Source organism: Gopherus flavomarginatus, chromosome 7 (assembly GCF_025201925.1).
Source record: "Gopherus flavomarginatus isolate rGopFla2 chromosome 7, rGopFla2.mat.asm, whole genome shotgun sequence".
NCBI classification, from domain to species: Eukaryota; Metazoa; Chordata; order Testudines; family Testudinidae; genus Gopherus; species Gopherus flavomarginatus.
The window spans coordinates 80,028,398-80,044,106 of NC_066623.1; the positions used below are offsets into that span (position 1 = coordinate 80,028,398).

General features: G+C 40.7%; 1 protein-coding gene across 6 annotated transcripts in view; it reads left to right on the forward strand.

The window, feature by feature from the left end:
• Positions 1-15,709, forward strand: part of DPYD (dihydropyrimidine dehydrogenase) — a 616,437-nt gene that overhangs the window by 270,896 nt on the left and 329,832 nt on the right. Inside the window, exon 9 of one of the 6 annotated variants that reach the window (XM_050960941.1) lies at positions 11,228-12,264. The exons of 4 other annotated variants lie outside the window; for them this stretch is intronic. In XM_050960941.1, coding sequence (XP_050816898.1) covers positions 11,228-11,259 — 32 coding nt within the window. In that variant the 3' untranslated portion in view covers positions 11,260-12,264. Of the gene's footprint in view, positions 1-2,640; positions 3,484-11,227; positions 12,265-15,709 lie in introns of those variants that run through there. One more of the 6 variants, XM_050960939.1, reaches the window with a different exon arrangement.

The window sequence follows — 15,709 nt, forward strand, 5'->3', positions numbered from 1 at the left end:
TTACTGTCTACAGTTGGCATGAGGCTTAATGCTCTTTATTGATCTAGACATTGCCTAAGTGAACATAATAGGAAATAAGTTGTCCAACTGTTCCTTCCTATTATTGATTAGAGCGATGTAATTCTTAGTACAGCGACAACTGTTGTTTACCATCTGGGTATTCAGTATAATAAGCTTTGCAGGTTCATTCTCTCATATGATTATACTACCAACCGTTGTGATTTATATAATCCTAAATCCTTTCATTGTTAGAGACATTCACGCGTAGGAATTTCCATGAGGTCATATTTCTGTATAATTGTACACAGGGCAATATGCCAGGTTATCTTCTTTCCTGTTTTAATCAACCTGACTATCCCTCTTCTAACTCTTTTGCTTTATAAAATCCTGGAAGTTAGGAGGGAAATGCATAAATGAGAATTTATTTTCTCAGCATCTAATGTCTAGAACAAACAGCCATCCTAACAGCTGTTTGTCAGCATTGTTAGCTATTACAACATAGATTTATTCAAACATGAAAACTTCTTTGTTATTACTGATTGTAAATTTACCACTGTGTATTTTACCTGTAGAATGGCTGGATCTTATATATAGAGAGACTGTTTGTTTCCTTGCTTACACTTAATAAGGTTAACCTGGCATACAACATGTTTTAAATAAAGGCATTTAATTTTATGTAAATATAGACATTATTGTGTCTCACAAATAAATATATGGAACCAAATAGTGGTTTTACTTCTGTGAGAAGTGCTGGGTAAGTGAGCAGGTGCAGAGTTTTAGTAGACAAGCAGAGGTGCTGTGCACCACTTGCTTTGGCCACACGTAAACAGAATGCATTAGGAAACAGAAGGGGAACAGAGCATATAACACTCCATACATGGGCTGGTGAAAGGTACTGTGAACTCGCAACAACTCTTGCTGCCAGAGGCTGGCAGATGTGCAAGAAGGATTGAGTCCTTGACTATGCCCCCAAGCCAACTTGTTATACTCCCTTGTGGAGTGTTGCCTGGAGCTCTAGCCATTACTTTCTTTTTGTGGACAGTCATCAGTAGTGTCCTCGTTCCACTTAGATCCTGAGTATGGGTGGAGGAAGATGGAGAGGCCAGTGCAAACTGAGCCCACGGTGTGTCTGGATCTGCTGTGTGTATAGCACAACTGAATATTTATTGTTCGCTCTACTAAAGATCTTTATATATGTTGATTCTGAGCACTGGTTTCTCTGTTTGTGTTCTTAGTCTACTAAATTTTTATTAGTGGGGGAAAAACACAGGTTGGACATAGCCTAATGAGGAGGGCTTTAAACTAGATTCACCAAGGGAAGGAGACCAAAGTTCTGAGGTAAGTGGGGAAGTGGGATGCCGGGAGGAAGCACAAGCAGGAGAGTGCAAGAGGGGAAGACTCCTGCCTCGTTCTGAGAAAGCGAGATGATCAGCGAGTTATCTTAAATGCCTATACACAAATGCAAGAAGCCTGGGAAACAAGGCGTGGGAACTGGAAGTCCTGGCACAGTCAAGGAATGATGATGTGATTGGAATAACAGAGACGCGGTGGGATAAATCGCACGACTGAAGTACTGTCATGGATAGATATAAACTGTTCAGGAAGGACAGGCAGGGTAGAAAAGGTGGAGAAGTTACATTATATGTAAGAGAGCAGTATGACTGCTCAGAGCTCCAGTATGAAACTGCAGAAAAACCTGAGTCTCTGGATTAAGTTTAGAAGTGAGAGCAACAAGGGTGATGTTGTGGTGGAAGTCTGCTGTAGACCACCAGACCAGGAGGATGAGGTGGACGAGGCTTTCTCCTGGCAACTAACAGAAGTTACTAGATTGCAGGCCCTGGTTCTCATGGGGGACTTCAGTCACCCTGATATCTGCTGGGAGAGCAGTACAGTGGTGCACAGACAATCCAGGAAGTTTTTGGAAACTGTAGGGGACAATTTTCTGGTGCAAGTGCTGGAGGAACCAACTAGGGGTAGCTCTTCTTGACCTGCTGCTCACAAACAGGGAAGGGAAGCTCACGAACAGGAAAGGGAAGCAAAAATGGATGGGAACCTGGGAGGCAGTGACCATGAGATGGTCGAGTTCAGGATCCTGACACAAGGAAGAAAGGAAAGCAGCAGAATGCGGACCCTGGACGTCAGAAAAGCAGACTTTGACTCCCTCAGGGAACTGATGGTCAGGATCCCCTGGGATAATAACATGAGAGGGAAAGGAGTCCAGGAGAACTAGCTGTCTTTTAAAGAAGCCTTACTGAGTTTGCAGGAACAAACTATCCTGATGTGTAGAAAGAATAATAAATATGGCAGGTGACCAGCTTGGCTTAACAGTGAAATCCTTGCTGATCTTAAACACAAAAAAGAAGCTTACAAGAAGTGGAAGATTGGACAAATGACCAGGGAGGAGTATAAAAATATTGCTCAGTCATGCAGAAGTGAAATCAGAAAGGCCAAATCACACTTGGAGTTGCAGCTAGCAAGAGATGTTAAGAGTAACAAGAAAGGTTTCTTCAGGTATGTTAACAAGAAGGTGGTCAAGGACAGTGTGGGCCCCTTACTGAATGAGGGAGGCAACCTAGTGACAGAGGATGTGGAAAAGGCTAATGTACTAAATGCTTTTTTGCCTCTGTCTTCATGAACAAGGTCAGCTCCTAAACTACTGCACTGGGCAGCACAGCATGGGGAGGAGGTGACCAGCCCTCTGTGGAGAAAGAAGTGGTTCGGGACTATTTAGAAAAGCTGGACGAGCACAAGTCCATGGAGCCGGATGCTCTGCATCAGAGAGTGCTAAAGGAGTTGGCGGATGTGATTGCAGAGCCATTGACCATTATCTTTGAAAACTCATGGCGATCGGGGCAGGTCCCAGATGTCTGGAAAAAAGCTAATGTAGTGCCCATCTTTAAAAAAGGGAAGGAGGAGGATCAGGGGAACTACGGGCCAGTCAGCCTCACCTGAGTCCTTGGAAAAATCATGGAGCAGGTCCTCAAGGAATCAGTTCTGAATCACTTAGAGGAGCGAAAGTAATCAGGAACAGTCAGCATGGATTCACCAAGGGCAAGTCATGCCTAACTAACCTAATTGCCTTCTATGAGAAGATAACTGAGTCTGTGGATGAGGGAAAAGCAGTGGATGTGTTATTCCTTGACTTTAGCAAAGCTTTTGATACAGTCTCCCACAGTATTCTTGCCAGCAAGTTAAAGAAGCATGGGCTGAATGAATGAACTATAAGGTGGATAGAAAGCTGGCTAGATGGTCAGGCTCAATGGGTAGTGATCAATGGCTCCATGTCTAGTTGGCAGCTGCTATCAAGCGGAGTGCTTCAAGGGTTGGTCCTGGGTCCGGTTTTGTTCAATATCTTCATTAATGATCTGGAGGATGGCGTGGACTGCACCCTCAGCAAGTTTGCAGATGACACTAAACTGGGAGGAGGGGTAGATATGCTGGAGGGTAGGGATAGGATACAGAGAGACCTAGGCAAATTAGAAGATTGGGCCAAAAGAAATCTGATGAGGTTTAATAAGGACAAGTGTAGAGTCCTGCACTTAGGATGGAAGAATCCCATTCACTGTTACAGACTAGGGATCAAATGACTAGGCAGCAGTTCTGAAGAAAAGGACGTGGGGTTACAGTGGACGAGAACCTGGAGATGCGTTGACAGTGTGCCCTTGTTGCCAAGAAGGCTAACAACATTTTGGGCTGTATAAGTAGGGGCATTGCCAGCAGATCCAGGGATGTGATCATTCCCCTCTATTCGACATTGGTGAGGCCTCATCTGGAGTACTGTGTCCAGTTTTGGGCCCCACACTACAAGAAGGATGTGGAAAAAATGGAAAGAGTCCAGTGGAGGGCAGCAAAAATGGTTAGGGGGCTGGAGCACGTGACTTATGAGGAGAGGCTGAGGGAACTGGGATTGTTTAGTTTGCAGAAGAGAAGAATGAGGTGGGATTTGATAGCTGCTTTCAACTACCTGAAAGGGGGTTCCAAAGAGGATGGATCTAGACTTTTCTCAGTGGTAGCAGATGACAGAACAAGGAGTAATGGTCTCAAGTTGCACTGGGAGAGGTTTAGTTTGGATATTAAGAAAAACTTTTGAAGCACTGGAATTGGTTACCTATGGAGGTGGTGGAATCTCCTTCCTTAGAGGTTTTCAAGGTCAGGTTTGACAAGCCCTGTCTGGGAGTATTTAGTTGGGGATTGGTCCTGCTCTGAGCAGAGGGTTGGAGTAGATGACCTCCTGAGGTCCCTTCCAACCCTGATATTCTATGATTCTGTTAACTTGAATGTTGGAAGCAAATTTTTAAAAAAATGTTGCTTGATCAAATATAGTTTTGTAAGCTTGTAGTAATTCAATTCAAAAGATCAATTACTTAATAGAATAAGACCAGGCTGTTCTCAATTTTCTCTACCAGAGGAAGTGGAAGTAAAAGGGCATGGATGATTGAAAGAAGATGGGTGTCTAGGTAGGAAGAGGAGTGCATGAGACTAAGATTTTCACAGAGTAGTGGGACCTTTGAAGGGATACCTCTTGGAAGTGAGGAAGTATTTGGAGATATGGGAATGAACAAGTGTCCAGAAGTTTTATGGGGTGAGTGAGCATCCATGTGGAGACAAATGTCTTGGAAGCAGATGGAGGCTGAAATTGCCTGGAGAACCCTGAACATCACATGGCTGGAATTTTGCATCAGGAAGAGGAATGTGTCATGGAATAGGGAGTGAAATGGGTCTAAGTGAGGAGGAGAGAGGACATGTGGAAAGTAAGTATCACAGGAGGCATATTTAAGGTTGTCTCCCTAATATTAGCAAGTGTATGGAAGAAAAGCATGTGGTGAGGCTTTCTGTATGGGGGAAGAGATCACACCTCTCCATTTATTTCTTTAATAACTTTAGAATTGGGTCTTGTGCTAACTCCATGCAAAAGGGAACCCAACCAAAAGCTCTGGGAACTCTTTGCATATATTTAAAAGCAAAAGAACATTGGAGCCACAAAGTAGAATTCTACCAGAGCAGGAAGCACTTCTTCCTCTGAATCCCGTCACTCATCATCTGATCATTAACTGTGTGGCTAGTACACATTAAAACCTGCACCATGTTTTTCAACCAAACAAATCTTGTCCTCATCTGTGTCAGCCCTTCACCAATCGCCGCTCAGGCAGGCTTTGCAGTGTGCCCTGGCAACAATATGAGCTATTTCAGATCTTGGGAAAGGAACCCTTACAGAGAATGTTTTATCAGCAGCTCCCTTTCTTTTTATAATGAAACAAATCAAGCTTGAAGTCCTCTGTGGATCACAGCTGTGACATACTGCCATAAGAAGAGGTAGTCTCTCAAGTAGGCAGATCCTATAGCATTTAGATGTTTATAGGGTAAAACAAATGCCATAAACTCTACCTAGAAACAAATTGACAGCCAATATATGTCATGGAGCACTGATAATATATGCTGTCTCCAAGAGTTATCACTTAATGTACGAGCTGCTGCATTCTGCACCTGCTTAATTTTCCAGATAAGATGTAGCCCACATAGAATGCAGTGTAATAATTCATAGGGATCGTGAGGCGACAAATGCATACATTACCATAGCATGGTCAGTATCCAAGAGAAAGCAAATAAGCAAAAAGCACGCCTGGACATTGCAGCAATGTGATCATCCAACAGCAGATGGGGATCCAACACAACCTCCAGTCTGCATACCCAAGTAACACATGGCAAGCTTGCACTATCAATCAAAAGGGATGATATTAGCCTTCCTGTGTATTTCAGTTGCTTCCTTCAACCTAGCATTATCACATCATGTGGACTGAGTTAACACCATGTTACTGTTGTTTCTGTAGGATTCAGTGAGCTCCTTGCTTCGTCCCTGCCCCTTATGTGGTCCTGTAAGCCCACTTTCAGTTTTCTTTCCACAGAGATCTCTGCTTAGCAGAGTCTTGTGGCACACATCACCTCATGTGTTTTACTGAAAGTTATAATTCAGAAGGGCAAAGTGATAGTGAATTACAGCTTTTTACCCTTGGACAGTTGAATTCACATCACGCCTCAAGTCAATAATGAAAGTTAATTTTGAGGTCACATCAGAGTTCCCATTTGTGTAGAACAAAAAAATGATCATAGAAATTAGTACAATTGGCAGTTTCTACACAAGACTGGAATGCTGCAGCAGGGGGAGGAGAGGAGGAGCAATTTAAATCAATATGGCAGGTTTCCATTGTGCTTACTCACCCTCAGTGGTTGTTGCTTTTCACTTCCATTTAGCTAAGTGCTCAATTTCTAAAGCTTTTGGCATTGTAGTTTAATAAGTTTTTTTTTAAAAATGGCAATTAAGCATAGAAACACATGGCTGGCAGTGAACGCTTAAAAATGTCATTTTGAGACTCAAACTGTCTGCTAGCCATGGGTTTTAACTTGTCACGTTTCCTCTACTGTTTTTAAAACCTAACCAAGATGAATTAAATCTTTCAGTTAAACTTTTATGGCTAAGTTTGCAAGTGGGTCTCTGAATTTATGGACCGAAAACTCTTATTTTACCCCTAAGAATATGATAGTAAGACTCAGTTACCTGCATAGTGCAGGCTCTGCTTCTGCAGAGAGATGCACAAGTGGAATTTGTGTGACCAAGTTTACAAATCAATTTGAAAACGTGGCTTTTACAAGAAAAATTTCAAATCAGTAGCTGCCATGTGTAAGTATTGTGGAGACCCATGGTCAGCAGAGAATTGGCATTTGTGTGAGAGAGATTGTGGGGTGATGAACTAGACAGAGTATGTAGCCCTTGAAGGCTGCAGTATAGGGCAGCAAGAGGTAGGTGTGACCCATGGACCTCTCAGCACTAACTGCAGAGGTCCCTGGGTGCATAAGGTTTACAGGGATCCTTTGGAGCTGGTATTTACATTCTAGCTCACCAAGGTGTGTCACGTACAATTTCTACTGAAAGGCTGTGTCACACTGGTCATCATAAACTTTGTGAAAAACACTTATGTCCCAGGTTGACTATTGTATATTGTGGATCTTTTATAATGAAAGTCTATTTACATACTGAGTCAAGTGCTACTGAAGAGATTGTGGGGACTTCAGAAAAAGGAATCAACAGGAAAAAGTGAATGGGTGAAGGGGACCCTCTTTACAATTTAGGAACAAAGGACTGATCTCACATATCTAGGGATGCAGAGATATATCCTGACATCCTTCATCTAGAGAGACAAACTGCCAACAGCTTGATTTTATGAAAGGAGGGTCTCAGCCATCCTCGTTGCAAAATGCTGTGAAAAGGACTTTGGATAAACAGTAGATTATTAAATAAGAGAGCATCTTGGTGCTTAAATTTAAGCTCTAGAATGTGTGTTATGATTTTATTTTATATGTAACCCTTTGTTTCCATTAATCCTACTTGCTTTTTATTGACTTACTATTCTTTGCTAAATAAACTTATTCTTGTTTTTACTATAAACATATCTAAGTGCTGTGAGTTTAAGCAGCGCAGTGTTCCTGAGGTAAAATTGATAAGCTGTTATGTACTATTCCTTTGTGAGTAGGGAACCTGTGGATTCCGTGACTATTCAGAGGATCAGGGGCTGGATGTTCCAGGGGAATGGTTGGAGGACTCAGAGGTTGGAGTGTGCCTATAGCTAACCTGCATGACGGACAGCAGGGTCTTTGTGGGCAGAGAGGGAAGTGCTTATGTTGCCTATGGCTGAGGTTCTCAGGGAGCTGACCCCTGACAAGCACAGACAAGGCTTCCAGCTAAGGGAAGATGGTAGCAAGGTGCTTCACAACCCTGGGTACTCTTGGGAGGTATCACAGTAGGTCCTAAGGAGACAGGACAGCTTGAGTACTCAGTGTTACTGTATCTTTTGGTTGATTTGTAGGACTGAATACTTCTTTTTTAATTATGTTTTCTCTTGAAGGTCAGCTAAATTATTTGCAAGCCAGGATTCTTTCAAGCGGGGCTTTGGAGCTGTGCTCCGGCTCCACTCCAGCTCTGGGCAAAAACCTGCAGCTCCACTGCTCCGGGGCTGCTCTGCGCTCCAGCTCCGACCTCCACTCCAAAGCCCTGCTTTCAAGACCTCAGAAAGCATTAAACAGTCACTTTTGAAGAGAGAATACAATACAGTTACTTTGTATACAAATATTTATTTGAATAAAAATGAAAAAGGGCATAAATATTTTAACAGCAGGTAAAATGCTGTTAAATAACGTTTAAAACATGCAAACAGTAAAGATACGAGCATATCCTTCCTATGCAGACTTTTACAGAGACTAGTCTTATTTCAGAGATGGACTGTAACATGTGTACTACAGTTTAGGGTTTCTAAATAACATTTACACTCCCCTCTTTTAGTTAGCAAGAATAGATCTATTCTTTACATCTGATCATCAGTGGTGACTCTTTAGGCTAACATTTTGAAAACTGCCAAATTCCCATTCTCAAAAGTGACTTGGATGCTTAAGTCCCATGGACTTGGAATAAGACTGCAAGTGTCTACACTGGGTCTGGAGGTGTAATTTCCAGTTCAGGTGAACACACCCACACCAGCATTGACCAAAGTAGTGGGCTAAAAATAGTGGTGTAGCCACAAGTGCACCAGCACCGGGACAGGCTAGCTGCCCTGAGTATAATGCTGTGTGAAACCCTAGGTATGTATGTGGAATGGCTAGCCCATCCCACTTCCCATGCAGCTGTGGCTACTGCAGGTACATCTGCTTGAGCTGCAAATCACACTGCTAGCTCCAGGGTAGACATACCTTAAGGCTATGTCTGCACTATGCACCACTGGTGGCAGCATGTAGTGTATGTGTAGCTACATGCTGCAGTGAAAAGCAGACTGCACTCACACTGCGGCATGTAGCTATATGTCAGTGAAAGGCTCTGGAAGAAGGGAGGCAGCAGGGAAAGGCTTCAGAAGCTCCCTACTACCAGAGTCTTTCACTGCTGCGAGGAAAGGCTCTGGCAGAGGGGAAGCCTCAGGGAAGAGCTCCAGTGGGGAGCTGTCAGAGCCTTAAACTGTGGTAGGGAAAGGCTCCACAGTAGGGAGACGGTGGGACACTATACTGCTAAAAATGGCAGTGTAGATGGGGACGTGCAGCTTGGATGAGTGGGAAGCATGTACCATATTCACTCACATACATATCCATATCTTTATTCTACTTGCTTAAACTGTGCCTCTGCCTATCTTCTCTTTATAACCATGCTAGGGGGACTAGGCGAGAGTATGTTCTTTACACGCTGACGAAAGGAACATTCATTGTAGACGTACCCTTAGAGTCCTAAATCCCTAAGTAACTTTTAATAATGGCATTTAAGCTTGTTAGGTGCATTTGAAAATTTTACCCTTATTCTATATCATTACCTAAAAGGTAACATGCTTCTTCAACTGACAAAGCAGAATTAGAATGAACATTCATGTGTCTTTCAGTCCACATCCAAACATGTTGGCTCTATCAGCAAACAGCAAAAATCTTTTTGGTGAATCCTTTTAGCTAATTGCATTTATTTGTCAGCTAATGAGTGACTTGATTTCCTTAGAACATCTAGTCTGATAGGAAAACATTTCTATAAAAATGTTGCATGTTTGAAACATCAGCATATAAGAAAGCCATCGCATGAATTTCAGTAGGGCATTCATTCCTATATAGAGCCCATTTGTGCAATCCTTACTAACATGGGTGAACCTTTGCTCAGATGAACAGTCACATTGACTTCAGTTGGACTACTTCATTGAGTAAGGGTGCACCCATTTGAGTATGGGTTACACACTTTGGCACTAAATAGTTATAGCTTGGGCCAAAAAAACTTAGTACAAATTTCAGAAGAATGTGAACACTAAGGAGGAACATCATTGTTTAGGGTGGTCCAAGGAGATGGGGTATAAAGGAAGAACAGTGAGATCAAAATGAGCAGATGAAAATGTTGCTCAAATTTCAGGAATTAAATCTGCCAAAGGAAGTGGTGTAAGTTCCATTGTTTGAGTCTTTTACAGTTTGACTGGAGAAAACATTATAAATATGCAGTAGCAAACAAGGGGGTGGATAATTCATTATCTAACAGGGTATTTTCCCTCTCTAATTTCATATTAGTTTTGTTAGTTTTACATACTGTATGATATTGTGTTTCACTTGGAAACACTTAACATTTGGTTTGTAAAAAAAAACACTATTTCTTCCTCTATAGTGTGATATTGGATTGCTATAACACTTGTTATACCATACTAGATTCCCCAGAGGCTATATCATTTAATGCAAATTTAGTTAGTTTTACATGAGCACAAAATAAATCCAAGAGAGAGTCCTTTATACTGTATAGTGTGTTCTACTTGCAAGGGTTAAATCCATATATCAAAGGGAATAAATCAAAGACCTCATGTACAGAACCTCTTCAGTAATTGCAGTCATTCATTGTTAATTAACATAGCATTAAAACAATGTTGTCTTCAAATAATCTCATTGATTTTAACAAAATTACACACCAAAAATAAATTAAAAATCCAAGCACTGATGCACCTCATTTTTTAAAAGTTGTGAGATTGATTTACTATCTTATCCCCAAAAAGTAAGTAATCTCCTCATGCCTGTTATTATCTTCTGATTAACTATGCAGTGCCACCTGGTGTGCAGATGGGAAGAATATTACACATCAAGAGCTCTGTTCACACCCACCCACACAGCTACAAACCTACATGGCAAAAAGTGAACAGATGTTCATTTTGCTGGTGCTACAGAAGGAAATTGTGCATCTTCGTCCTGATCCATAAACTAAATTTGGAGGACATGATATCTGCATATGAAGTGCATAGGCCCATGGCCAGCACACAGATTTAACTGCAGACAGTTTTTCTGTCTCACTTAATTCTGTGTTTTTTTCCTTTTCCTTTTCTGTTTGCAATTTTTCCTTTTCCCTTCACTTGCTACTAAACTTGTCACCTCTAAAGAGAAGAGTGAGGAAGCCAGTTTCATTTGAAATTGCTTCCAGACTTTTGCCGTTGGTTGCTGTATTTCAAAAGTGATAGATGCTGCTATTTGGAGCCTCAGTGCATCATCACTTAGGGTTCTGCTCTATGAGCACTCTGATGCAGATCGAGTAAAGTGCACAGTACATGTGCTTAAAGTTAAGCACATACTTGGGTGCTTTCCTGGATTCAAGGACAAAAATACTGTGTACCTTGCAGGATTAAACTATTAGACTTTGCTGGCTAAAGAAATGTTCTTGTCTCTATGTCTTTATTTTGGTGTTGTGCAGTGTTATTTTACAGCACCCAACAGTATTCATAGAAGACGGACTGCTCCCCGAAGAACTTACACAGTGTCACAGTGAGTGACAGAGAAATGGGCCAGCTCATGGGGCAGTTCAGATCTGCATATAGAAGGCACCATGAAAAAAGAGATACCTGTGGGAGAAACAGATCAATTGGGTATTGAGGCTGGCATCGCTGGTGCAGCAGAAGGGGCATGGGGTAATCGACTGGGAGACAAGACCAGACAAGCAAAGAGGGCCTGAAACGTGCAGTGCATGGAAAGAAAGGACAGGAAAGGCCATTTTCCCCACTATGCAGTGGTGTAAATGACAACACAAGTTGCAGAGCCATGGAAAATCGGGCTTGGAGTGTCAATGTTATGAGATGCAGAATGAGGAGCCAATGAGAGTTTAAAATCCAGGAAGATCATTTTAGTTGTGGAGGATTTAGGAGGCTTCAGGAAGGCCAAAGATACTGCTGCTGAAATAATCAAGACTGAACCTGAAGGCATAGATGAGTTTTAGCTGTCTGAATAAAGACGGATGTTGTGAAGGAAACAATGGCAGAATTTAGACATAGCCTGGATGTGAATGGAGAATATACTACTACATTGTTATCAGAGAGCAGCTAGAAACAAACTGTCCGTTAACATTCCCATAAAGTACACATGGAAGCAGAGTGATTTATCTATTAAATGCTGTTTAAATTTAAAGTAATCTCTCCATCATCGGCTGTGTCAAAAAAGAGCAGCAGTTGCATCAACGCATTAATGGAGGAATTCCCCTGCAGTAGATTGTGTACTTAAATCTAGATGGAGCAATGCAGAAGTTCAAACAAGCCTATGTGCACCATTCAGCCCCATGCTAACAGCTCAAGGAATGCACAGATCACCTGTGGAAGTGAATAGAATTTCAGCTTAGTATGATCTAAGTCACAGTCTATTTTCAAATTCCTTCCATATTGAGTTAATGTTTATTTTCACTACTATGATGTGACGGACATTGCTATATTATGGTTGTGCAGCTGTAAACAAAACTGACCATAAATCAGTTTTAATACAATAAACTGTTCAACTTGGACATAGTTGATATTCTGTCCTTGTACATTACTTGAATCACAACATTTTTTGAAGTTTCCTCAAAACGGGTCAGCAACCTTTCAGAAGTGCTGTGCCAAGTCTTCATTTATTCACTCTAATTTAAGGTTTCTCGTACCAGTAATACTTTTTAATGTTTTTAGAAGGTCTCTCTCTGTAAGTCGTTAATATATAACTAAACAATTGTTGTATGTAAAGTAAATAAGGTTTTTAAAATGTTAAGGAAGCTTCATTTAAAATTAAATTAAAATGCAGACCCCCCTGGACCGGTGGCCAGGACCCGGGCAGTGTGAGAGCCACTGAAAATCAGTTTGCATGCCACCTTCGGCACACATGCCATAGGTTGCCTACCCCACCTCAAAACAAAGGAAACAAAATTGCATTAGAAGAAGAGCTCTGTACAAAAACCTGTTTATAATGGGTGCTTTCACTTCTTTATCTATGCAACGTGAGTTTATTTGTAGAGAACAGCAATTTTTCTCCCTTTTCACAGAAAAAAGGAATTTCTTATTTTCAAGGAATCTTTCTGCTAATGGCATTCATTGTAATCTGCTCTTCTGATTCTACACTACTCCTCTTGATATTAGTGGAACCTCCTTAATACATATCAGCAATGCTAGATAGTGGAAGATTTTTGGGCTCAGATGCACCATACAGCTTATTTATTATTATTAATCTTAAGACATTTCTAGAAAATACTAAAAATCTGCCTTTGGGCATCCTTAACCTATTCACTTGCAAATTATACAGATTTCCATTCTCTTATTTACTTATCTTTCCTGCCAAGAAACTACTACTCATAACAATTTCTGTTGCAGATGTTTCACAAAACTCTCTCCTATCTGTTTCTAAGATGCTGGACTGCTTTCTGAAAGAATATGCCCATCTAAATGCAGTCGGAAAATCAATTTTGTGTTTACATTTGGTTCATATTGTTTGGAGCAGTTAAATGTATGATTACCTTAGAAAATTCGTAGTGGAAAGATGGGTGACAGAAGTTGGTCCAATCTAAGATATTATCACACCCACGATGACTTTCTCATATCTTGGGAGCAAAATGGTTACAACATTGGAAAATTCATTTTGTTTAATACATTTTAACGTATTGTTTAGAATTTAATCAAGAAATTTATTACAATATTTTTACATTTGAAAAATTATGTAAAGAAGAAATAAATATTAAGTAAGGCAGAAATGTTAGATGTAAGGTAATTCTGTGTCTGTGACACTTTTTTTTTTTTAAAGCTCTACTGTACGTATGAAGAAGCATGCTTTGTGTTCATTATTTAACTAAGTTTAGCTGTGATCGTCTGATTGTCATACAGAGAAAACATGGCTCTGTGTGCTTGTGTGATGCTTTCAAATGTTTCTTCCCCATGGGTCATGAAGCTACATACCAGTTTTTTTAAATAAATTGGGAATTAGTTATAATGTCATTTTTTAACTTCCCTGTTAAGAATCTGGCTCCCCCCTGCACTGAATCAGCATTTACCCACTTCTGCCTTCACCTTCTTTTTGCCCTCGTGCCCTTTCTTCTTCCACTCTCATCCCTCTTATTCCCCACTCCTACAATTAAATTTTTTGGTAGTTTTTTTATTATTATTTTGCTAGTTTTACAGGAGTTGCATCATCCCCTGCTGCACTAAATTGACACTTCTAAAAGTAGCAGCCTTGGAGTGACTGACTAGAGCCATTGCATGCAGAAGTGTCAGTTTAGTGCAGCAGGGGATGGTGTTGCAGCTGCAGAAAGAGAAGAGAGACCTTATTTTATGTTTTTTTTTTAAATGGTAAAAATGTTAGAAGGGAGGGAAGGCTACAAAACAAATAAGAAGGGGGGAATCACAAGGGGAGTTGAGAAGAGAATGGAAAATGGTGAGAGAAGAATAAGTGCAAAGAAACAATAAAAATGGTCTATGAATAGGATGGAAACTTTTTTAAAATCTGGAATTTCTATTAAGTTAAAAATGTATCATGTGCATATTTCACACAATACTAATCTTCTACTTGTTTGTCTGTTTTAGAGGAAGAAAACTGACCCACAAAACTTGGTTTACTACTCAAAATTATTGACTATGTGCTGTGGATTTTTTCTATTATAAGATTATAAGCAGGAATACAGTCCAAAGAAGGAAAATGAGAGTGGGGGTTATATGGCTCAATTTTCAGTGCAGTACCAAAATATGAGGCCTAAAATCATGCATCTCAATATTGAGATCAGCATTTATGTACATAGATGCCCATTTTATGCAGTGAATTCTTGAATGTCCAAATGCAAGATTTGGTTGTATTGTTAAGGTGCCCACATCTGAATTGACAGGTTAGACAAAACTCAGACTTGTGAGGTGGCTTTTTCGTAGATCTCCAAGGACTTTTAGGAATTGCTGTAGGAAATCTATTTTGGCTGTCTTTCCCCCTTCCTTTGTTATATCATTTGAAGCAGCAAGAGCTCCTGTGGCCAGTGTAGCCCGGGCTAGGGTAAGGGGCATCAGCAGAATGATGTGCGGCGCTAGCTGTCCCTGCAGGATTGCTGCTTCCCTGCAAACTCTAGGGTCTGTGAGGTTGAGAGACTTCAGACTCTATGGGCCCCCAAGCTCTTCTTTCGAAGAGAAACTTCTCAGGTGAACTTTGATGAGTTTTCTTAATAAGTTTTCTGCTCCATCTGGCCCTTCTGACAAGTTATTTTGCAGGAGGGGGATTTCCTGATTCTTCGAAATACTGGGGAGGGGAGCAGCTTTGGCCCTTTATGTAACTTGGAGCAGCCTCTGGTAGTTAGAGTGGCCTAGGATGGCCAATGCACAACATGCACTGACTTATACCCTCTCCTACCTACAGCATGTTTCCTACACCAGAGAAAATCCCTGCTGCATGGTTCAGGCACAAGTTAATTACAAAGCTTTTCGAGTCTGTTAGTATTTCTAATTTTCACTTCAGATACTTTTTCAGTGTTGATAGAGTGCAACAGGTTTTTTTTTGTTTTTTTTAATCGACAAAACACTATGGGAAACACATGCCAATGTAGCCAGGGCACAGTGTGTCAACAATCTATTGTAGTTTTAATGAGATTGGCAACCAATACGTGCGAAGAAACATTCAAGTACTAAAACAATATGGTAAATGTTCTTATTAAGCTATGTAAATATTTTTGCTGCTATAGCTGGCACTTTGGTTTAATAGAGACTATCCAAGCTTCTGAGTCAATTGTCACTTTGTCACATTAGAACTTACTTTAATGTCTTTCTTTACATTTTAGCATGATTGACGGTCTCTTTCTACTATGGTTGGTTGTTTTAGTGTGTGTGTTTTTCTAAAACACTATGAAGGTAATGGGCATCTGGTAAATACACATATTAATCAAACTGCTATATATCAATTTTTAAATATTGATAATTTA